This window comes from Haliaeetus albicilla, chromosome 1, assembly GCF_947461875.1.
Source record: "Haliaeetus albicilla chromosome 1, bHalAlb1.1, whole genome shotgun sequence".
NCBI lineage: Eukaryota > Metazoa > Chordata > Aves > Accipitriformes > Accipitridae > Haliaeetus > Haliaeetus albicilla.
Genome location: NC_091483.1, coordinates 3,733,019 through 3,755,351, shown reverse-complemented (window position 1 = coordinate 3,755,351; position 22,333 = coordinate 3,733,019). Strand labels below are relative to the sequence as shown.

General features: G+C 43.2%; 2 protein-coding genes and 2 long non-coding RNA genes across 4 annotated transcripts in view; 3 read left to right on the top strand and 1 right to left on the bottom strand.

Moving 5' to 3' along the window:
• Positions 1-1,028, top strand: part of LOC138689165 (uncharacterized) — a 190,407-nt gene extending 189,379 nt beyond the window's left edge. The window contains exon 5 of the long non-coding RNA XR_011328023.1: positions 899-1,028. This is a non-coding gene — a long non-coding RNA (uncharacterized lncRNA). The remainder of the gene's footprint in view (positions 1-898) is intronic.
• Positions 1,029-11,428: 10,400 nt separating this feature from the next.
• Positions 11,429-15,995, top strand: RPL7L1 (ribosomal protein L7 like 1). The gene is made up of 7 exons (XM_069802364.1): positions 11,429-11,570; positions 11,709-11,817; positions 13,667-13,830; positions 14,013-14,150; positions 14,416-14,525; positions 14,767-14,979; positions 15,247-15,995. The coding sequence occupies exons 1-6, from the start codon at positions 11,521-11,523 to the stop codon at positions 14,973-14,975; spliced, it is 780 nt and encodes a 259-aa protein (XP_069658465.1). The 5' UTR covers positions 11,429-11,520; the 3' UTR covers positions 14,976-14,979; positions 15,247-15,995.
• Positions 15,996-16,444: 449 nt separating this feature from the next.
• On the bottom strand, positions 16,445-19,026 carry MAD2L1 (mitotic arrest deficient 2 like 1). The gene is made up of 5 exons (XM_069802486.1): positions 18,893-19,026; positions 18,568-18,714; positions 18,314-18,434; positions 17,576-17,679; positions 16,445-17,312 (listed from the first exon to the last, which is right to left on the bottom strand). The coding sequence occupies exons 1-5, from the start codon at positions 18,966-18,968 to the stop codon at positions 17,140-17,142; spliced, it is 621 nt and encodes a 206-aa protein (XP_069658587.1). The 5' UTR covers positions 18,969-19,026; the 3' UTR covers positions 16,445-17,139.
• Positions 19,027-19,426: 400 nt separating this feature from the next.
• Positions 19,427-22,333, top strand: part of LOC138688716 (uncharacterized) — a 114,000-nt gene continuing 111,093 nt past the window's right edge. Inside the window, exon 1 of the long non-coding RNA XR_011327600.1 lies at positions 19,427-19,555. This is a non-coding gene — a long non-coding RNA (uncharacterized lncRNA). The remainder of the gene's footprint in view (positions 19,556-22,333) is intronic.

Here is a 22,333-nt window from a genome sequence, read left to right as displayed (position 1 = left end):
ATTGCCATTACTGCACAACTGTAGAAACAGCCTCACGATGTAGATGACTAGAACTTTGCATACAACTTATTCCTTCCACGTCTGTGTACAGTTCACCATCAAAAACAATGCATCCAAAACCAATGCTCTGTACACCAAACAGCAAACATCTCAGTTGATGGAAAGAGAGGGACATTCAGATACTTTCAGAAAGCTAGGCCTTTGGCATAATGAAAATGAAGATTTAAGCTGTGGCTGAAGTCCATGCTATTTATTCCTACTGCAGTGAGAAAATAGCCTTGAAAGTTTAATCCAAACAAGAGCTGTGGTCACTTTGTTGAAGGGGACTACATCCATACAGCAGTGAAACAAAGTAACAGCATCTCCCTTTGTGAGATTCACACCCATCAGCATGAGTTTGCTATTTTTGTATTTTCTAATGTCTTTGCATTTGTATCTGTGAATAGGGTAATAAAAATAAAAATTAAAATACATGACACAAACTACCAGTCTAAAGTATCGCGATAAAATGAAAGCCGGCAAGACGTGAGGCTAGAGGAGTCATGTAAGACCTGCAGGGAAATAAAAGGGAGATCTATCTTTGCTGGCTTTCATTTACTCTAATGTCATAACGAAGTCCAGAGGATAATGAAGGGACCTGCTTTTGGCTAGCTCTGCAGGGCCTAATGGTATTGTAGATGCACTGTGAAGAGTTTCAAGCCAAGGCAGGCAGAAACTGTGGCGGTGATTTGTGAGTGTGCTGCAGCAGCACTCCAATATGGACCGGTGTGATGACAGCAGGGTCACTCTGTCATCTGTAAAATATTCCAAGTTTTATTTATAAAGGCAAGCAGCACAGACAAAGCAGGACCTAGCTTTCTGAGTGATACTTTTTTTTTTTTAAATTATTCCCTTCCAGGGTAGAGGAAAAAACCTGTCCATTCTGGAAATACATCTGCAGCGCTTGGATTTTGATCTCTCTATTCAACCTTTCAAACACCATCTCCTCAAAACACCACAGAAGACCTGCTGCAGCTATTATCAAAAGGTAATGTGCTTTGCTAAAAAATATGTTGAGGTTTTTTGGGGTTTTTTTCTTGGTATTTTGAAATGAAAGTGCAAAAAGCCTCCATGCAGTACAGGAAAAAAAGGGCTATATCCTATTCTGCTGATGAAAAGATACATGTTCTCCTGGCTTGCTTTATGGATAACTTATTTCCGGTATAACACATTCAATTTTGGTCCTTAAAGGTGACCTCTGCCTTCCCCTCTCACCCTCCCCAAGCCAACAGGCCTCTTTGAATTATATAAAACCTTGTTTTCAAAAATAATTTCCTAGGGTGGGTTCTCAGCCTTATCTGAGATGCGTTGGCAAAGAATGGAGAAAATGCACTCACAATGGAGCTTCATCAAAAATACTGATGGAAAGCCAGTAGCTTTGCAGGTTTGTGCAGTCATTGAATGGCAATGACTGAAAGGGGCATAACTAGATATCCATTTTTTTTAAAAGGATTTTACCTATCATTCTGAATGACCTATAAACTAGGAGAAATCATTTAATCCATCAGTGATGGATGGTGACTATCGTAAGCATGCAGTCACTGGATTTGTCTGTAACAGTTCTTGGAAACCTTAGAAAATGTAAGGCCTTGTCAAGAAAAAAGGAGAGAACAGGAGTTCAGAATGCTTAAGGTCAGTTTACAACAGCTTGCTGTCTAGAAAAGTGAGAATATTTTTCTTGAGTAACCCTGCAAACAAGGGCATTCGAATAGTCATTCATTAATATAAATATTAGTTAAAGTTTAACAAGTCAGCCTATGTATGCTGCTCTGCTGTATGACATTTCATAGTAACAGCGCTTGAAATATTTTATTGTTTCCTTACCTTTAATAATGAAATACCCAAGATCCCATTTGCATTTCCCTTCTGTTAAACTACACTCATTTGTAGATTTCAATGGGCCACATTTTCTGTTGTGAGCTACCAGGCATTTCAGCTATTTTTATGTGGAGCATCTTACCCTAATGTCAGAGTGAAATTTATATAGTTATGGATTTCCTTCTAGTTTCTTCAGTGAAACTTTTCACATGATTTATTTCATAAGCTTGTTGCTTTCTGTCTCATAATCCAAAAGGTTGCATCAGAGAATAGTTGATAGGAAGCTGGATTTGCTCACCAAGGGGTGTGTTCTTTGCAGAGCATATGCCTGAGCAGGTACTGGAATGTGGGATCACGTTTCTAAATACAGATATTCAAGTATTAGGTGTCAAAATAGAAGTGGCCTAATTTACAGTGTCATAAAGCTTTGCAGCTTCACTGAGGTGAGCAGGTAAACCCTGTATCACTGAGGTTTCTAGTGAAAGGCTCAAGCTCTCAAATGTTAAGTCGAAGAGGAAACTGTGGTTGGCGTAAATCAATTATTAGAAGCACAATGGAAGTAACAAGTCCAGTGCGTAGGCACACATCCCTCTTCTACCCTACACGGTAAAGAGGGGGCAGCAGAACAGGAGTACAACCTCATCAGATGCAACAACATCCCCTTAATGTGAGGCTATGGCACCCTCTACGGGTGAGAGTGCTGTCCAAACCACTTGTCCCAATTTCCCCTTCTCTCCAAGGCTTACATTTCTGCACAGCAACTCACCAGCCCCAGGCCCTTGCTCCATAACCCCCCCGCCGCAGCTCTCCAGCGCAGCTGGATATGGCGTGCTGCCTTCTCACACCACCCCTGCTGCCCAAGAGGCGAGGTTGTCTCTTTTCTCGCTCTACAGGACCCTAGCCACATGCGAGAGCCTTTCCTCAAAAGTGGCAGCGACCAGCTGCCCACCTATGCTTCAGGTCCTTGCTGGGGTCTGCTCAGTCCTTCAGGCAGGACCTGCTGTTTGGGGGTAGGACCGCTGCCCTTGGAAGCCACCAGCAAGGGAGAGAAAACGGTCTGTTACTCCTCCCGGTGAAGCTCCCCAGGGCATTCAGGCCAGGGGCTGAAAGACGACCTCTTTCCAAAAGGCTTTTTCTCCGCCACAGGCCTCTGGTGTGGTGGGACATCTCTCTCTCTCACCAGAAGAGTTGGGGAGAGGGACATGTCATGGCCTGACAGTGACTTCTGGACATGGCCGCACAGGCTGCCCTTGGTATCTTTTAAGTGGGGTGCAGCAGCAGCGAGGGTAGGTGCTTAAGCCCTGCAGTGTTGTCAAACGTGGATACGACCAGTCCAAGCTTGAGGCAAAACCTCTGCCCCAGCAGCTGCCTCTCAGTTGCTGCCACTCTGTCACCACAGCATGGGCTGGAAGAGTTGAGGGGACTTATGGACACTGCTTTTTTTTTTCTTTTTTTTTTTTTTTCGCCCCTTCAGCATTCTTTGGGAACTTTGGGGCGAGATGGAGAAGGCACCTAGTTTCAAAGCAGTCCCTTCTGGGAGCGAGGGGCTTGCTTGCCAGGCTTCGCCGTTCATCAGGCTTTCACAGAACCACCATCTCGTCCCTACCCCTTCCTGCAGACAGAGCATAGCCCGGGCAACAAGTCATCCCTCCGCTTCCCAGGCACACGCCTCCGTGTACGTCAGGTTCCTTGGCGAAGGAGGTGATGCCATGAAAAGCCGAAATCAGGACTCAATAGTCATGATGACTATTAAGTAGGTATTCTTTATTGCAGCGCTGGGCGCACAGGAGATCGTTCCTCCTAATATGCACCCCGCGCCAGGTCAGTTATACAGCTTATATGCAAGTTATATATACATATTCAGAAGATATCCAAGAAGTGATTAACGCATTCATGATTTTCCTGAAAACTCATTATCATAGGTAACCACCCATTCCCACATGCACATTATAGTCTTTGGTAGGCTTCAGAGACATCTGGTGGTCGTTTACTTCATCCACTCCTCTTCATCACCATGTCCCCTCAGTGAACTATAGCTTTTACTGCTTTGTTCTTGCTGACAAAACCAGAGCTAGTTTCAGCCAGTTCTGCAGTCTTGAGGCATCCTGTGCCTCTTTATCTCATAGTGGCCTTGCGTTCCGTTCCTGAAGATAAAGATTAAAGATTAATCTTTAATTTTAAAATTAAAAGTTAAAGATTAAATTAAAATTTATTAAAAGATTAAAAGATATTTATTAAAGATTAAATTAAAGATTAAAATTAAAAGTTAAAAGATTACCGTGTGCTTACACATATGTTTCACAATGCCACTGTTACATAGTTCATTGCTGCTGCCTGTTAAAAAGGCTTTGGCTAGTAAATTTCCATTAGGCTCTTGCTTCAACCCCCCTTTTTCTTTGTCATTGCAAATTCTTTTGCAATATTCTATAACGTTCCATCCTTTTCAAGAGTCCGAGAAAAATATTTTCCCGTTTCCACCTGATGTCTAATCTTATTTCTTTTCCAGTCACTATACGTTTCAGCTGAATTCTGGCAACACTGAAGAAAACATTTGAAAAGCATACACACAAATATTCCTAAAACTGCCAGAGTAATTAATCCGATAAATAGTTGTTTTAACCATCCAAAATTAGGAAGCCAAGAAGTCGATTTATCCGATAAATCTGTAAAGCCCCATTCTGTATTGTCCTTAATAGTTTCATGGAAAATCCTAGTCTTTTCCCATACTTTGTGCAAGTCCTTTTTAATCTGCCCTTCTCAATTAATATAGCTGCAACAGCTCTGATTAATTACCGTGCATACTCCTCCCACTTCTGCAGTTAATATGTCTAGGGCCATTCTATTCTGTACCACTACTTGTCATAGGGAAGCAATTTCAACTTGCATATTAGCAATATCATTCGTAGAGGTGTTAAATATCTCATCTAAGGTAGCAGAGATGTTTACAATTGCTTTTTCCAACTCCCTGACCCCTAGCATGGGGAATAACCACTGTACAAAACTATGAAATCCTGAGGGTCGTTCTATCAAGGGATTTGAGGTTTGTTTTTGTACTTTTAGTAATAAGCTCCTCAAAAATCCTGGGGGTATTTGGGAGTGGTTGCGTAGAGTATCCTGGGTGGTTAGGTGTCCTGCTGTACACACGCCATACCATTCTTTAGGTAGTGTCTTTCGCACATATCCATCTCCACATAACCACCACCATCCATGGGGCAATCTACAACACCCCTTGGTCATCTTCAGACCACGTTGATATATTTCCAAACCAGGACAGAACCACAATTTCTTTTTGAGCCTTGGCTCCAAACAGTCCTGCCGTATGTGGTAGTTGCTGAATAATTCCAACTACATCCTATTCCTGTTATATTTCTATATCCTAAGTCTGCAGATCTGTTTTGCGGGTCCTTTTGACAGAACAAAGTATTATTTGTTAGAGTAACTAGGTCAAATTGTGGTCCTTTGGAAGTATCGTTCTCTTGACCATATTTACAAGAATAATTAAAATTCCAAAACACATTTTGAGTCCAATTCGTACTGGCTATCCCATATAGTGGCAGTTTGGAGCCTCTAGGTAATGCTGTACAAATCCAACAATCTTTTCCCCTAGTAGCGTTGACTAGTGTCTGAATTACCTGATAGTGAGTATTCCCATTCCAAGCAGCAACAATGCCTATGGTAGATATTATAATTAAAATGCTTATGAGTTCGTTTGCTTTTCCCATATTAATGTCTTCGTAGTTTTAATTTTAAAGGTCCCAAAGGTTCAGAAGTCTATTGCTTATCTGGGGCCTTCTTCACTCTGGAATAGTGAATCCAAGCTGGTTGTTCCTTTATCTTGATTGCAGTGAAAGTGGTCAGCAACACCTGGTAAGGTCCATTCCACTTCTCCTCTAGTGGATCACCTGAAAAATTCTTAATATAAACCCAATCTCCAGGGCTGAATGGGTGAATCGGGTGATCCAACCCCTTAGCTCTGGTTCCCAAAACATTCTTGTTAATTTTCTCTAATTGTTTTCCAAAGAGATAAAATAATTCTGTAAGAATTTCCCAATTGGCTCAAATCCTCCCCTTAATATTTAGCCTGGTATGGTCTCCCATACAGTATTTCAAAAGGGCTCAGATTTTCCCTGGCTCTAGGTTTCACACGTATCCTAAGCAGTGCAATAGGTAGTGCCTGATACCAATATAGGTTTGCTTCATGACATATTTTGGCTATTGTTTTATCATACAATTCATTTTTTCCACCTGCCCACTGGCTTGTGGACTGCAGGGTGTATGTAACTGCCAGTCAATTCCCAATAGTTTACTGACCTGTTGCACTACTTGCAGACAAAAACAAGTACCCCTATCTGACGAGATGACCATAGGTACTCCAAATTGAGGTATTATCTCATTTAATAATACCTTAGTTACTTCTCTTGCTTTGTTTATTCTACAAGGAAATGCCTCTGGCCATCCGGAAAAGGTGTCTGTAAGTACCAATAAGTATCTGTATCCTCCTTTTCTTGGAAGTTCAGAAAAATCAGTTTGCCAGTGGTCCCCTGGTATGTTTCCTTTCCCAATGTTCCCTAAGTGAACCCTGTTACCTGTGTTGGGGTTATTTCTCAAATATACCTCACATTGCTGAGTCACCTGTCGGATTGTAGTATATAAATTTTTCCCTATTAATTTCTGATTTAAATATTTATACAAGGAGTCTGCCCCCCAATGTGTCCTACTGTGCTCCTCCTTGACAATTCCCCTTACCTGTTTAGCAGGAACTATAATTCTGCCTTCACTCAGGTGGGCCCATCCTTTGGAGGGAATCTGTCCTCCTATTTCTTTTATTAGATCTTTATCGGTTCTAGAATATCCAATATTTTCCTGTTCATCCCAATTCTTACATCTCTTATCCGGAATTAACATTAAGATCTTTTGTGTTCTTTCTGCTGCCTGTTTAGCCTCATAATCAGCCAATCTATTACCTTTTTCCTGGTCAGTGTTACCTTTCAGGTGTCCTCGACAGTGCATAATGGCAACTTTGGTTGGCAATTGAATTGCCTTTAGTAGCTGAAGTATTTCTTCAGCATGTTTGATCTGTTTTCCTTGTGCAGTTAGCAGTCCTTGTTCTTTCCAAATTGCTCCATGAGCGTGGACAATTCCAAAGGCATATTTGGAATCTGTCCATATATTTATCTTCTTTCCTTTTGCCAATTCCAGGGCCCTAATCAGGGCAATAATCTCAGCCTTTTGAGCTGACATTCCAGCAGGTAACGACTGGGACTCAATTACCTTACTTGCTGTTGTCACCGCGTACCTGGCCTTTTGGATACCTTGTCAGACAAAGCTGCTTCCAGCTTTGTTACCGTGAACAATCCATGGACCAGGAGTCCTGTGCATCCTCCAGGAGTTCTTCTTTCAAATCTAGTCTGCTAGAGTACACAGTTTCTATGGTTTCTAAGCAATCATGTGCCAATGGTTCAGATGTCACCCCACTGAGGAAAGAAGCTGGGTTCATAACATTAGTCACTTCAATATTAACATCATCCAGTTCAACCAGAATGGCTGGTATTGTAAAAATGAGGACAGGGAAAGCCAATGTTTTCCCTTCTGTTCCAGTACTACTGATACTGTATGTGAGACCAGTACTGTGATCTTTTGGCCCAAAGTAAATTTCTGAGCCTCTTGAATGTTTAGCACTACAGCTGCCATGGCTCATAAGTATGCTGGCCATCCTTTAGTTAGTTCATCAAGCTGTTTAGAAAAATAGGCCACAGCTCTTTTGTAAGGTCCTAGCTGTTGGGCTAAGACTCCTAGAGCTATGCCTTGCTTCTCATGAGAAAACAGCCAGAATGGTTTAGTAACATCAGGTAGGCCCAAAGCTGGGGCTTTCATTAGTTCCTTTTTAAATGTTCTGAATGCATTTTGAGCCTCTTTGGGCCAAGTCAATTGAGTAGGATTGTTTTTTAAAAGTTCATATAAAGGCTTTACCATTACTCCATAATTATAAATCCATAATCAGCACCAACCTGTCATTCCCAGGAATGTCCTGAGTTCTTTTATCATCTGAGGGAGAGGAGTTCTGCAGATGGCTTCTTTTCGGTCTGTTCCTAATTCTCGTTGTCCTCCAGATAGCTCGTACCCGAGGTAGGTTACCTGCTGCTGCACCATCTGAGCCTTCTGTTGAGAAACTTGATATCCATTTAATCCCCCCAAATTCAACAAACTTACAGTCCATTGTATACAATCAGGTTTCATTTCAGTTGCTATTAGTAAATCATCCACACATTGCAAAAGGGTTCCATCTCTGGAGGGAGGGCCCCATGTTTCAAGTTCCCGTGCTAATTGGTTTCCAAAAATTGTTGGACTGTTCTTAAAACCTTGGGGTAACACTGTCCAGGTAAGTTGGGTTTTCCTACCAGTAGTAGGACTTTCCCATTCAAATGCAAACAAATTTTGACTTTCTTTGGCCAAAGGCAAACAGAAGAATGCATCTTTTAAGTCTAATACTGTAAACCATACCTGATTACTTCGTAATTTAGTGAGTAAAGTATAAGGGTTGGCTACCACAGGGTGTAAATCTTTAATGATTTTATTCACTCCTCTTAAATCCTGTACTACCCAATAAGTTCCATCTGGTTTCTTTACCAGTAATATGTGGGTGTTATATTCTGATTCACATTCCACTAACAGTCCATGCTGTAAAAAATTACTAATTGGGCTTTCTATCCCTTTTTGGCCTTCTAGTTTCAAAGGGTATTGCTTTGGTCATACCGGACTGGTTCCTTCCTCGAGCTCTATGACCATAGGAATGGCATTTTTCACCCTCTCGGGAGTCCCTGCGACCCATACTCCTGGATACACCCAATTAATAATTTTTTCAGTTTCGGGGGTTGTTGCGGCAGACTTCCCAGGGTACATTAGGGCTAAACTTAAAATCTCAATTCATTGATTTTCCTTTATTTTTAGTTCTATAGTCCCATGTTTAAAGTTATCACCGCTCCTAATTGTTCTAATAAGTCCTGACCCAATAGTGGTTGGGGAGAATTTGGCAAATACAAAAATCAATGTAACCCAATTTGCTTCCCTAACTTGAATTTGAGGGGTTTTAAAAAGAACACTTTTTCCTGTTGGCCAGTAGCTCCTTTTACATTTACAGAGTCCTTACAGGTATCAATTCTTGATTTAAAACAGAGAAAGAGGCTCCCGTAGCCACCAAAAATTCTACTTTTCCTTGATTTCCCTAGCTTAATTTTAACCAGTGGATCCGCTAAGGTAGATGCCCCAGGTCCCCATCAGTCGGCCTCCGCTTCCGCTATCACAGCCTATTGTACTCCCTTACGTTTCGGGCATTCATTTTTCCAATGTCCCTCTAACAATACGCACACTGATTTCTTCCCAATACCCATTCTATCCCTCTTCTATTCCCAAAGGGCCTTCCTCTCCCACATCCTCTAAATCCTCCTCCATTTACCATTCCTTTCTGTTCCAAAGCTGCCACCGTCACTGTCGCCACTACTTTTGTTAATTTTTGTTTATCTGTATCCTCTCGATTTCTAAAAACTCTCCACGCTTCTTCAAGCAACTTCTCTAAGTCGCTTATATCTGGCTCTTTTAATTTCTGTAACTTCTTCCTTGTATCTGCAGATGACTGTCCCAGAAGCAGAGAGACAAGCTGTTGCTGTCCCACGTCTGAAGAAGGATCTAGGGTAGTGTATTTTCTCATGCCATTTCTTATTTGATCTAGAAATTCAGTAGAGGTTTCTTTTGGCCCCTGTTTGACAGCATATAATGCAGACCAGTTTACAGCATTTGGAATCGCATTCTCTAATCCCAATTTAATCCAATCTTGATATCGTTTTAGCATTCTGTAATCTCATGCATCATTGGGTTCCCAGTGTGGGTCAGTCAGGGGGACGTGGTCATCTACGTTCCCCTGTAAAGTTCCTCCAGTGATCTGGGCCTGTACATGGGTTTGAGCGGTTTTTAATACCAATTGGTTTTGTTTCTGTCATTTCTCCTAAAATTAAATCTACATCTAACCAATCGGAATCCTGATTTTTTACTATTAATTCAAATTGCTTTGCCACTTTAATGGGGTCATCTTGATACCCCTTAGCTACCTCTTTCCAGGCATCCAGATCAGCGGTGGAAAAAGGAACTTTTAGCCTAGCCGGACCTCCTGCCCCCATTACTTCTCTCAATGGGGCTAGGAGTAACACAGCCCTCTGGGTTTTACTCCGGGTTTGTGCTGTAATTGGAGTAAAATCGCTTGTTGCTCCTTCCTCCTCACTGTAACTGTCTGTTTTGGATGGGGGTAAGGGAGGCAGATTTTGTAATGGAGGGGGTAATCCCAGGTCCTCGGGCTGCTCTTCTAACTCCTCTACTTTCTTCCTAGGGTTTGTCAGCTTCAAACACCTTTGTCCAATGCTACACACTAAGCAGCATCTCTTCATTTTCTCCTCTTTCTTTCACCTCTATGTTCTTTTTCTAAGGATAAAACCAGGAGGTCTTGTGGTGGTACATTGATCCCATAATCTCTCTGCCAGTCCAGGTGGTTTCGTAAGGTAAAGAACATATTGGCATATATAACCTCATCCCATTTTCTTCTCTCTGCAAAAATAACCTTAACTGCAATATAGTATTATAATTCAAAGATCCATTAAAGGGCCATTTTTCATCCTCCTCCAGCTTGTATAAAGGCCACCACTGATTACAGTATTTAATTAATGTCGTCTTGATCACATGCCCACCTGGTGGTCCCCCTATATCTCTCCAGTGTGCTAGGATACATCCTAGGGGGCTTTTCTTTAGAATTCCACCACTTTGTTGTGTCCCCCCCCCTCTACTTTTACTGATTCTGTATGTCGTTTATTTTCCCACAGATTACTTTAATACCTTCAACCTGTCTTTATTTTCCCACCCTGACTACGTTCCACAATTCTCACACTGAATATCCCATCCAAATACTACCCATAGGTTTTGATCACAGATAAAGCAATTTATGAGGAAAAAGTGGTTCACATTCATTTCCACGGTGAAATACACAGTTCTCCGGGTTTCCCACACTCACTTTGCAGCTGTGCGCGTCCCAGTCGCTCACCAGTCACACCAGAGTTAACTCAGCTTATTCATACACGAGCGTCAAATCCAAATCAATTTTCAGTAGACAATTCCTTACAAATATATCCAAGTTCAATACCAATAAATCAATACCGCCACAGAGGGTGTTATGGCAGAAGTACGTAGCTCACCCCGTGCCCGTACCAAATACCAGAGCGCAGCACTCACAGCGAGCGTGCACAAAACCAGAAGTACAAAAACTTACACAAGGTATACGAGCTCTGTACCAATACCGAATGATACCAGATGTATACCCTCAGGCACTAGTAACCTGGTATACGGTGCTCCGCGTAGGACGGTCTCCTGCCGCTTACGAGAACCCCCTAACGGCCGGTCCCAGATTCCAGCAGAGAAGCCCAGAAAAATGTAAAGAATACCTTCACTCCTTTAGATGGTCCTTGTCTGCTCCCGCAGCGATCCGACTGAGGCGAGGAGTCCCTCCGGGAAATCCCGGGGGTGCCCCAGGGACCCCCGTTCTCCGCGGGTCCCGTCGGGTAAGAGACGAGGAGGGGCTGCGGGCAGCCCGGCCCTGGGCTGGGCGGCCATGACACCGCCCCGCGCATGCGCGGCATTCCCCCACCCTCGGCTGCCGGCGAAATGGCGGAAGAGGAGTGAGTGAGGGGGAGCGGCGGGTCGGGTATCCGCCGCCATCCGCGGGGACTGCGCGGTCGCGGGGCTGGGGGTGGCGTGTCCCGGGGGGGGTCGGGGTGCGGTGCTGCTGGATGTGACCGGCTTCTCCCGTCCCGCAGGCCGAGGCGGCGGATCCCGCTGGTGCCGGAGAACTTGCTGAAGAAGAGGAAGGCCTACCAGGCCGTCAAGGCCACCCAGGCCAAGCAGGCGCTCCTCAACAAGCGGAAGGTAGGGGCCGGCCGCGGGGGGATCCCCGGGGCAGCGGAGTCGGCGTTGTCCGGCCGGCTGGGAGAGCCTGGCTGCAAGGGGGCTAAGCCTGGGGTGGATCTGCAGTGCTGTTGCGGCTGTCCGTGCTTGTGTTTCGGAGGAGGGAATCGTAGCTCCGTGCAGCCGTACGAATGATCTGAGTGGTCAGCTTCCTCCGCGAGGGGGATGCCGGAGCCCTGCGGGGGGGGCAAAGGAGGGAGCCAGCTCGTTGCTGAGACTCGGTATTGACACCGTGACGATCCTCTGGGTTATCTCTGAGGGGAACTTGAGTTCATCTCTTCGGTTGTTGAGCGTCTTCCCCGTGTGTCTCCGAGCCCTGTAAAGAGGACAGAACTTTCTGGCGTGTTATACCGAAACACAAATTTATTGAAGAGTTGTTCCTCTTAGATTAGTGGTTACCAGGGTGCGTGTGTGCATGGCCAAATGTGGTAAAACGTAATGCTGCCGAGTCGGTTGTGCTACCGTGGGATTACGCTGTCTGAAAGCAGTTCACCTTTGCATTGTAAAACTTCATGGAGACAGTGTGCCTTTCTGAAGGTGCGTTTAGAGTTAACTAGGTAGATAAATCTGTTAGAGCATAGGCAGGTCATTGTGAAGCCTTTTTCTGTGTGTTAGGTGGCACATGTTGCTCTCTGTGCTCGGTGTGTGGTTTCCAGACTGGCAGAGCACAGCAAACCTTCCTATTTCAGAATTTGAGACCCGTTCTGCTGTATCTCAGCTAACGTAGCAGGTGCGTGTCTTGGAAGTGGCTTAAAGCTTTCCCAGTGAATCTGGTTTTGTGGAGTTGGTGGAATTATGTGCAAAACTCCTGCCGTTTTGGTTAGGTACTGTGTTTATGTTTTTAACTATATGAATGGCTTGCTGTATTTATGAGGTGGAAGGGGAAGTATAAGCAATAATGTTAAATTGCCACCTTTTAAGATTCTCATTAGAAAAATGACCCTAGTGATGAGATTTTGATAGGGCCTACCTGCTTTGAAAATTCAAACCAATTTTATGGGTGATTTACAAGGTGAAATGGGACAGAAGACACATAACATTAAATATTTCAACTTTAAAATGGCCTAATAATTTAGTCAGTAGTGTATCCGAAATATTACTGGGTAGCTGCCATGCACATTCAGCTCCCATTCATATGAGAAAGAGCTATGGTGGATGTATGTGTTCCTGAGCTAAGGATAGGCATTTAAACATCTTTTTAATTTAAAAAAGCTTTAAATTTTCCCATGATTCTGAAAAGACTTTTTAAGTGAGCTAGATGTTTTGTGTTTAAATTAGTAATACTTAATAGTTATTTGAATGCTTGGATTTTTTTTTTTGTATGTGTGACTTTGTAGAAAAGGACTTTAAAACCAGTTATTTTCTGTTGAATGGTAATTTTGAGTCACACTAGGGTATTGCTGTAGCATCTGTTTTACCCAGATACATATGTTGTTTCTGGCTTTCCCAGTGATTGGCTGAGCTGTGTATGTAGTTGTGAAGATCTGTCTGTAGCTGCAAATGCTTCTATTTGATTTCTTCTATGCATAGAAGTATCCTGGGTCTCACTTTGTTTGTCCTAATTTATTTTTTTTTCTGAGGAAAAACTCTTAGTTCACTGTTCATAAATTATAGCTAGGTGCTTGTAAATTCATATGTTGTCCTCAGTTCTGTCTCCCCTGGGCTTAGATTATCAAATTTATTTTTCTTCTTACTGCCTCCAAAACTGAAAGGGCATAGTTCATCAAGTCCTGAATTTCATTTGGCCTTGGAGATGCAAACCTCTGAGACTCTTGGGAAGGGTGATCATTTCTTATCCTTTTGTCTTTAGCACCAGAAGGGGAAACAAATCCAGTTTAAACGCCTTGAGGCTTTTGTTCGAGATTCATGGCGCAAACACCGAGATGACATCCGGCTGAGGCGCATGGAGCAGAGACCTGGACAGACGCCTGTACCTCAGGAGCACAAACTAGCCTTTGTTGTGCGGATTGTAGAGTAAGAAAGTTTTGTTACTCCTTACCTTTATTATTGTTACTACCTGTAGCTGTCACATAATTTCTAAGCAAAGGAAGGGTGATCAACCCAGACATGTCTCCTTGTAGGTAATCTGAGACCTTTTGTTGCTGTATTAGAGAAACGTGGTTACTAATACTAAACTAAATGTTTTTCTGACTCAGTATTAAGGGAGTGAGTAGGAGGGTAAGAAGAGTGATCGAGTTGCTGCGGCTGAGAAAAAATTTCACTGGAACATTTGTTAAACTGACTCCTTTATCGCTGAAGATGCTGCGGATTGTGGAACCTTATGTGGTGTGGGGGTAAGTACCAGCCCCGTGACTTGATAGCAGTTTGTATGTAAATATTGTAGCTTTTTGATTCTCCCTCTGGTATCACAGATCCGTAGCTGGCTTTTCCAGTAATGGTCAAAACTTTGTCAACTTCTATCTAAAACTTGTTATTGTCCCTTTTTTCATTGTTCTAAAAATAACTTGGTTACTTTCTCACCTCTATACAAAGGAGTAGGATGAGACTTTCGGCTGTATCATGTCTCTCTGCTACAGAATCTGATTTTTGTTTTTGCAGACACCCTAACCTGAAATCTGTACGAGAGCTCATCCTGAAACGGGGTCAAGCCAAGATAAAGAAAAAGAGAATGCCTCTGACAGACAATATGCTGATAGAGGAGCATTTAGGTGAGGAAGAGGATGAGAAAATTAAGTGAATCAAGGAAAGAGGCCGATGTGGAGAGTTTGCAATCTGACCTCAGAGGGAGGGGAGGGAGAAAAACCTTGCAAGACTTGCAGATGGAGAACTGGCTTTTCTGGAGTAGCATGAGGAAAGATAATACTGTTGGGCATCTTGTGTATATGTTGTACGGGGCGTGCTTTTTGTTTTGTTGTTTGGTTTTTTTTTTTAAAAAAAAATTCTCTGCAGGGAACTATGGTATTATTTGCCTGGAAGACCTTATTCATGAAATCTACTCAGCTGGGAAGTATTTCAAACAAGTCACAAACTTTCTATGGCCGTTCCATCTGTCAGTGGCTCGCCATGCTTCACGTAACAAAGTGGGTTTCCTGAAGGAAATGGGTAAGCCTGGCTGCAGAGGTGAAGCAATCAACCAGCTTATACGTCAGCTGAACTAGTCAGGTGAGGAATGTCTGTTGTGTAACTTTTAAATCTTGCCCTTTATCTGGTTTCCTAAGAAAAACTATACTGCCATCGGAGATGGGGGGAGGGGGCACCTATGTTTTTGATTCTTCACTCTACAGAAGTGACCCCCAAGGTAGGGGAAACTAATGAAGAGGGTGGGTTCCATTAGGTATCAGCAAATCCTATTGGACACCTCTACAAAGGCTTGACTTCTGGGAGATTGCATTAATGTGACTTTTTTTTTCTTTCTTTTTTGTTCTGCAGGGTCTTTGTGAAAACTTCAGGATTTATAACCTGTTCCTTTTTGCATATAGTTTTCGTGGACATTATCTCTATGCAATGATATACTTAAATCTCTTGACTGTTGGTGCGTCTATAAAAAAAGAAAAAATATGCAGACTTGGAGATGGACTTGGAGCTGGTCCTTCTTAAAGAAGAAGATAAATTGTATTTGGTACAAGAAAGAAGTGACTTGAACTTCCTGGAGCAATCTGGCTTCTGTACCTCTGTAAAATAAGGGTGGTTTTTATACTCACTACTGCTGGCTCTGTACAAGTCACTTCCTGATCTCACCTTTGGTATGAAGCAGTGGTTGTCAGTTCCTTATTTAAATTTCTGTTACAGTTGACTTGCGCTCACTGCCTTGATCCAGTCCTCCTCAGGGGCAGTGCTTTGAAGGTGCACCTCCTAGGTGTAAAGGGGTAGTGCAGTCACCTGTTTAAGAAAATTGCAGACAGGCAGAAGAAAACACTAGGTATTCCTCTGTTACTGCAGTGCAAGCCCTAGCAGTGAATAATGTAATATTTTTTTGGAAGTACCTAGATTGTATGTGTTTTAAAAAGCTGTGATTTTGTGCTGCTGATTTACAGAAGGCTGCCTTTTCAATTCTGCTAGATTGGGACTGCTGGAAAGAACTATTTCCTGGTAGGAAAGCCCAGAAACTTTGTAATATAGTGGTGGAGTACTTGTAATCAATATTTTTTAAATAAACTTTTGAAATTACACTGTTACAACAGTAAGAGTCATATATATATAACTCTAGAAGAGTGAGAAAAGTTAAATACTCTGGCTGAAGTGCATTTGGTAAAGGAAATGAACAAAACCACAGAAGTATCTGAAAGTTCTATTAACACAGTTTTAAATCCTAAATTTCTTCTGGTACAAGATGTGTGAAGAATGCAGGAAGAGTCAGATGCTATTTAACAAATATGGAAGGCGCTGTGCTTAATCATTAGGTCACTGTGACCTATTTATACTGTTACTTGAAGACTTAAGTGCGGGAAAACTACTAATCCATGACTGGATTTCATATTGACTCAAAACAAGTGTTGTACAGACTCAGAGGAAACAGTTGAAGTAACAGTAAGTAGGATGCCTTTAGGGTACTAATTCTGTGACAGTGATAAATTAAGACGTAGCGTCCATAAAAACATCTAAAATACGAAGTACTACAGACTTGGAATTAGATAACACTATACAAGTTCAAACTTTATTTGTAAAACAAGAATACAAACGTAGAAAATGCTTGACAGACACTAGAGACGTACACCGACTTAGAACACCACCACCATCCCCACAAGCAGAGTCCAGCTGTCACTAATGTACAAGGCTTCATATAGTTAAGATTTTCCTTAAACAGCTGCTTTCATTGTAAAGAGGTACAAGTAACTTCAGAATTGTTCTGTTGATTCATTTTAGAATTGTTTCTGGTAATAAAACAGCCCAGGCTTTTAACATGAAGAACTGGCATGTCAGGAGTGTGATTTTTTTTTTTAGTGCCAGAGAGAACTTAAGCCTGCTAATAGAATGCAGTTTATAATAATAAAATATGAAATTACAGGATCTGAACACAATTCTAGCAATTGATCCTAGGTTTAGACAGTTTTTCTAGTGAACGTGGTAGTTTAACACACCATTAGTTTAGCTCGTACAGATAAGTAAGAATTGAACTATTGTTATGAATCTCTTATTTAGACCTGTTTAAAAACAATGCCAGCTTAGTCTAGTGTTACACCACATTATCCTAGGCAACCATGTTGCCTTTTTTCTGTATCATACTTCAGCAAGAGCAACAGTAATGATGTGTTCATAACTCAGCTGCACTAGGAACAGAAACTATACAAGGTGACAGGATATATACAACACCCCCACTGTGTCTTAGGGGAAGGAATCCTTTTTGTAAGCCACCATACTGTTTACTTTGTGGATTGTAGTAGTGAAGGAACGAAGACGAACCTCTTCCGAATTGGCTATGAATTGTGGTCCTGACTCTTCCCACTTTTCTGGCACTGCCAAATCTTTATCTGTGTATATCAGCAAGTCAAAGGCACCTGTAAGCAAGTGGAAACAAGTTAACAGTAATGCATACATAAGAAGATGGCATATTTGAAGTTAAAGTGCATCTTCTAGAAGGCACCCTGAGTTCTATCCTGATCTCAGTCTAACAAAATGCTCTCAGAAATGTAATGATATATGACATGTAATAATTAAAAAACCTTAGAAAATAGCAGAAAGTATTTTCTAAAAGTGGAAAAGTTGTTGAGATTTTCCAAAAGAAGCATCTGATTTCTTTAGTGAAGTTAGGAATACTCACAGGCAGTTTCCAACAGTGGCAGAAAAGTTACTGTGGCAGTTATTTGTCTGATAACAGATCTAATTTCATCCTGAATAGCCTTCTGAGATTTCTCTCGTGGTGCACTGGAAAAATAGGAAAACTCTGTTAAGAAAGCAAGCTTCTACTATACTGACAGTTTTCTTTAAATACAGTTCTCTCTGTTAAGCTCTGTTGGTCTGTTTGCTACAGAATTTTTTTATAGTAGTGACACTCTTTTAAGCCCTAGGTAGACAGGCTTAGAAATATTAAGTGATAGTCAGTTTCCCTGTATTGTTGTTTGTGAAGCTTCACAGTACTTGTAAGGAATGTTACATTTATTCTCAGTCCGGAATGGATGAGAACATTTTGGCATAACAACAGGAAAGCTGTAGTTCTTCAGGGCATGTACCCAATACAGGATTTTATGTACTTTGTTGAAGATTAAAAATCAAGTTTTGATCTGGTGCTTTAAAAAAAAAAAAATAAAGTCAACACCTGAGGATTATGTATACTTCAATCATATAATGACTGGTTTACAGACAAACAGAAGGAATAGCAGTAAGAAAGATAGTAGGTTTGGTAAGGTTTGAAGGAACGCCTTCCATGTTGATACTGAGAAAAGGCCGTCTCGGCTGCTCTGAGGAACCAGAACAGTGCTGATGCGCGTGGAATTTATCTTGTGCCTGCGCAGCTGCTAGGTAGAGGGAAGAGCAGGCCTAGAGGAACACTGTTACTCACCTCTCATCCTTTGCAGTTTTGTCACACTCTATGTCAAACTGCCACCGCTCCAGAACCTCGTTGTTTTCGATACTCGAGATGACCACCACCAGGCGCTGCACAATGCACTTGTACAGCCACTCTGAAAGAGGCCACAGCGGTTACTTGCAGTGCGAGAGCGACAAGAAGCATCACCAGAGACACAACAGGAGGGCACAGCAGCCTCCCGCCAGCTGCACTAGCTTGGCAGTTTGAAGAAGCGCCCCCCCCGCTACCTTTCATCTGCTCCACCACATTGTTGAGGTAGTTCTTCAGCTCGGGGTCGGTGGTGACGAGGAGGGTGAGCCCGTACTTCTGGACGCGGGTGAAGGTCTCGGGGGGGTAGATGCCCCGCTGGTAGAGGATGCTGTTGATTCCATAAGCTGCAACACGCGGAAGGGAGAGGGGGGTGGGCAGGAGATGGGTGCGTGAGGCGGCCGGGCCGCCCCTCCCCGCCGGCGGCCATGTCGCCCCGCAGGAGGCCTACCAGCCGCACCGTCCTCCCTCCCACCCCCCGGGTCGGTCTCCGAGTCCCGCCTCCCCAGCGGCGCAGCCCCTTACAGAAAAACTCGGCGACGATCTCGGCGCTGCCCCGCAGGGTGATGCCCTGCTGGTCCCGGCCGAGCTGCTTGGCCATGGGGGCTGCGCGGCGGCGGCCGCCGCTTTTCCCCGCCGCCCGGTTCAAACCGAGCCCCGCCCCCCGCCACAGCGCCCCTTTCCCGCCTCGTCAGCCCGTCGCCGCGCACGCGCGCTAGCGGAGGCCTTCCCCCGCCCCCTCCTCCTCCTTTCCCCGCGTGCGCGGACCGTTGGGGGAAGCCGTCCGCCGTGGTGCGCGCGCGGGCGGCCGTTAGCCGGCGGGGCGCGAGGCGGGGCGGTGCCGCCCAGGTGGCTGAGGGGAGGGCGCGGGGCCGCACCGCACCGCACCTCACGCCACACCGCCGGCCCCAGCGTGTCTTCTGGTGGCGAAGCGGGGCTGCCGTGCTGTGCATTGACGGAGAGGGCTGGCTCGGCAAGCTGCCTGATAGAAAGGAAAGGTCTTCCCGCGTTAAACTTCCCACCAGCTCTAGGTGCCACAGTCGCCTGTGGCGGGGCTGAGGGAAGCACAGGCTGGGGGCGGAGTGAGGCCTCGCCGTGGAAGTGCTGTTGGAAGCTCGGTTTCACAGTTTGTTTAGATGCGTTCGTCCGTATGGAGGCGCTTTTGAACTTAAAAATGAAACTTGCCAGGTACGAATGAAATGAAGCAAGTACCTCGTTTATGGGTGATTTTTGGAAGCATTCGCTATGTAAATCATGTAGTAGCTATCTAAAATAAAACCGGTCTATTCTGCAAGCACTGTCGAGAGGCAGGCAGCGGAGACCTTGGGAAAGTGGGATGAAACAGACACTTTTTCCTTAAATCCGTAGGGTAGCAGGTAACACAAAAAGAAAGGGGTTAAGAGGCATTTAGAAAGGCAGGGAGCCCACAAGCTCACCGCTCTGTCAGGCTGCCGCAGTGAAGGGCAATTGCTAGTTGGTCAAAGCACTTCAATCCTGTTATTACAGGGACACCAAGGGAAACACGGCAACTAGCAGTGACTATCAAAAGGAGGAAACTGGCAGATGTTAACAGGTAAGAGAGACAAGAGTGAAACAGCAAGTAAATGTGAAGTGTTGAAATATTTAAATAGTATCATGAATAGGGGAAGCCATAGTCCACTGGGATAGTAACTAGGTGGCCAGCTAGTCAGCTGGTAAAATCGACAGGCAGTAAGTGCAAACTGGAAAGTGAATGGATTTGTTGGGCATGCAAGAGCTGCAAATGAAATCCTTTCCTGAATGTGATTTTTCTGAAGTGTCTGGAATGAATAGACATTTATCATCTAAGACATACCTGTATTAAATGCCCATATTTACCCTGAAAGAAACTGATCAGAACAGCCTTAAAATGAAGTGATGTTCAAAACAGAAGTATTTTAAAACTAGGATAAGAACCATATGGTCATTACGCAGTGCAGTAGGCCAGCTGCTAAAAGAGTGACTTGATGGCACGATTGCTTATTTTGTCATCATAAAATACTTTTTCTCAACCTGTTGGCTCCAATTTTTGCTCTAAGAGGAAGTACTGTTTTAATCACGCTGCTGTGATTAAAACAAATAGCATAGTCCTGAAATCATGTGCTGAAGTTCTGAAAGGGTCTGAATAATTCAGCTGTTTACCTAGAGAACTATATTCTGGGTCTTGATCACAAGTGATTGTGTTATACATTAGTCTTCTGAATAAAATATCTTCTGAGTAAGAGTGGTATATTTCAAAGCCTATGGTAATGGAAGCGTTTTGATCGGAAGCCCAGCTTTTAGAAGCTAGATAGCTGTGAGTATCAGCTGGTTTGCTTCAAACCTTACGTACTATCATGCTCTTATTCATCTATCCCAAAATGGTCTCAACCCGCTTTTTTTCCCACTTGGCTTTTCATCTGTTTTGCTTCCTCTGAGGTTTTTGGAGAGCTGCTCATTTTTGTGATAAATATAAGAGCTTGAAAGCCCTGTTGCATGAGGCCAGGCAAGAATAGCAGAACTTATGATTAATATATACATATTTCTCCTCCAGCTGTTTTGTTACTGTTAAAACCAAATGAAAGAAAAAAAATTCAAACGCTTCTTGGTTTACCAAATTCATTTCACTGTATTTCAGGGTAGATGGCTTGAAGATCTGTTGATAGGACCTGGCAGATATGCTTATCAGCAACAGACTTAATTGCACCATCTTTTTTCTCCCAAGATTCATCTGGAAGGTATTGAGAGGTGGTGGTGATCCCCAGTACCTCTGTTAAAACTCTAAGCTTCCTTCAGTGAGCCTGGCACATGGTGTTTCACAGAGTTTTGGATCACTTCTCTAGCCCCATTTCTGTGTCACAGTTAACACTGTTTTCTGCCCTGGTGTGGCCCCCCCCCCCCAAAAAAACCCAAACCAAACAAACCCAAACAAACACCACCTTTGCATTTTGGAATTCTAATTCTTCTCTCTCTTTAGGGAAATACATTTCCCTTTTACAATGTGTTACTACTTTTTTTTACATTTCTTATATATGGTGCAATGTAATCTAATGGTAAGAGCTGCGTATTTTCAATACTTCTTTCTCCTAATACTTCCCTTTGTCTTTTAACACATTATTTTTCTGTGGCCAATTCATTAGTTTTGAAAAGGTCAATCTTTTATGTCCATGAAGTAGTGTCTTTATTAACCTTTGTATTTCTTCTACTGGAATGTTCCTCATCTTCACCTCTCTTTTTCTTCTCATGCCATCAAGATGTTCCTCTCTTTCCCCCCCAGCAATAATTCACTTGCATGAAGGTTTAGTTATTTGACAATGTGTGTTTGCTGCTTTTCCCTTTACATTCTCCAGTTATCTTGTTTCTCTGTTACAAGTCCTAAGCTCCACAACACTTGTCTTCATTTTCTTCACTTCATTTAGGTTGGTGTCACTCAGCTTCTCTGCCAGGTCAATCCAGTATCCCCCAACAAAGGCACCCCGCGAATGTGTGCCTACCTGTTGTGTAACTAATATTCAGTCACCACTTGACCATAGCCTGGTCAAGTGTGATGGGGACATACGTACATAACTCCTTTCGTCATATTACTGAACAGGCATGCTCCATGTGATGATGATGCCTATAGTTTGTGTTTAGGGCATGTCCAGCTACATGACAGGAGGAAGGCTGCGGGGCTCTTGCAAGGGAGAACAGCAGGGAGACTGCTGTGGGTTAGTGAATGATTTGTGTGGCTGACAGCCTGCTTCCTGACCAACTCTGAGGGACTCTCAGGAACGAAGATGACAGGCTGAGTTATATGTTCTGGCACACCAGGAGCTGGCTATCCTTGCTTTAATTATCTCATGCTAAAACCTTAATTTTCATAAGGAATGTGAAGTCCCAGTTGTATTTAATTTAGGTCTCTTGCGATTCTTTAGTCATTACTCTGTTTCTCAATTACGGCTTGATGTTAATACAGAATTTTTTTCTCTC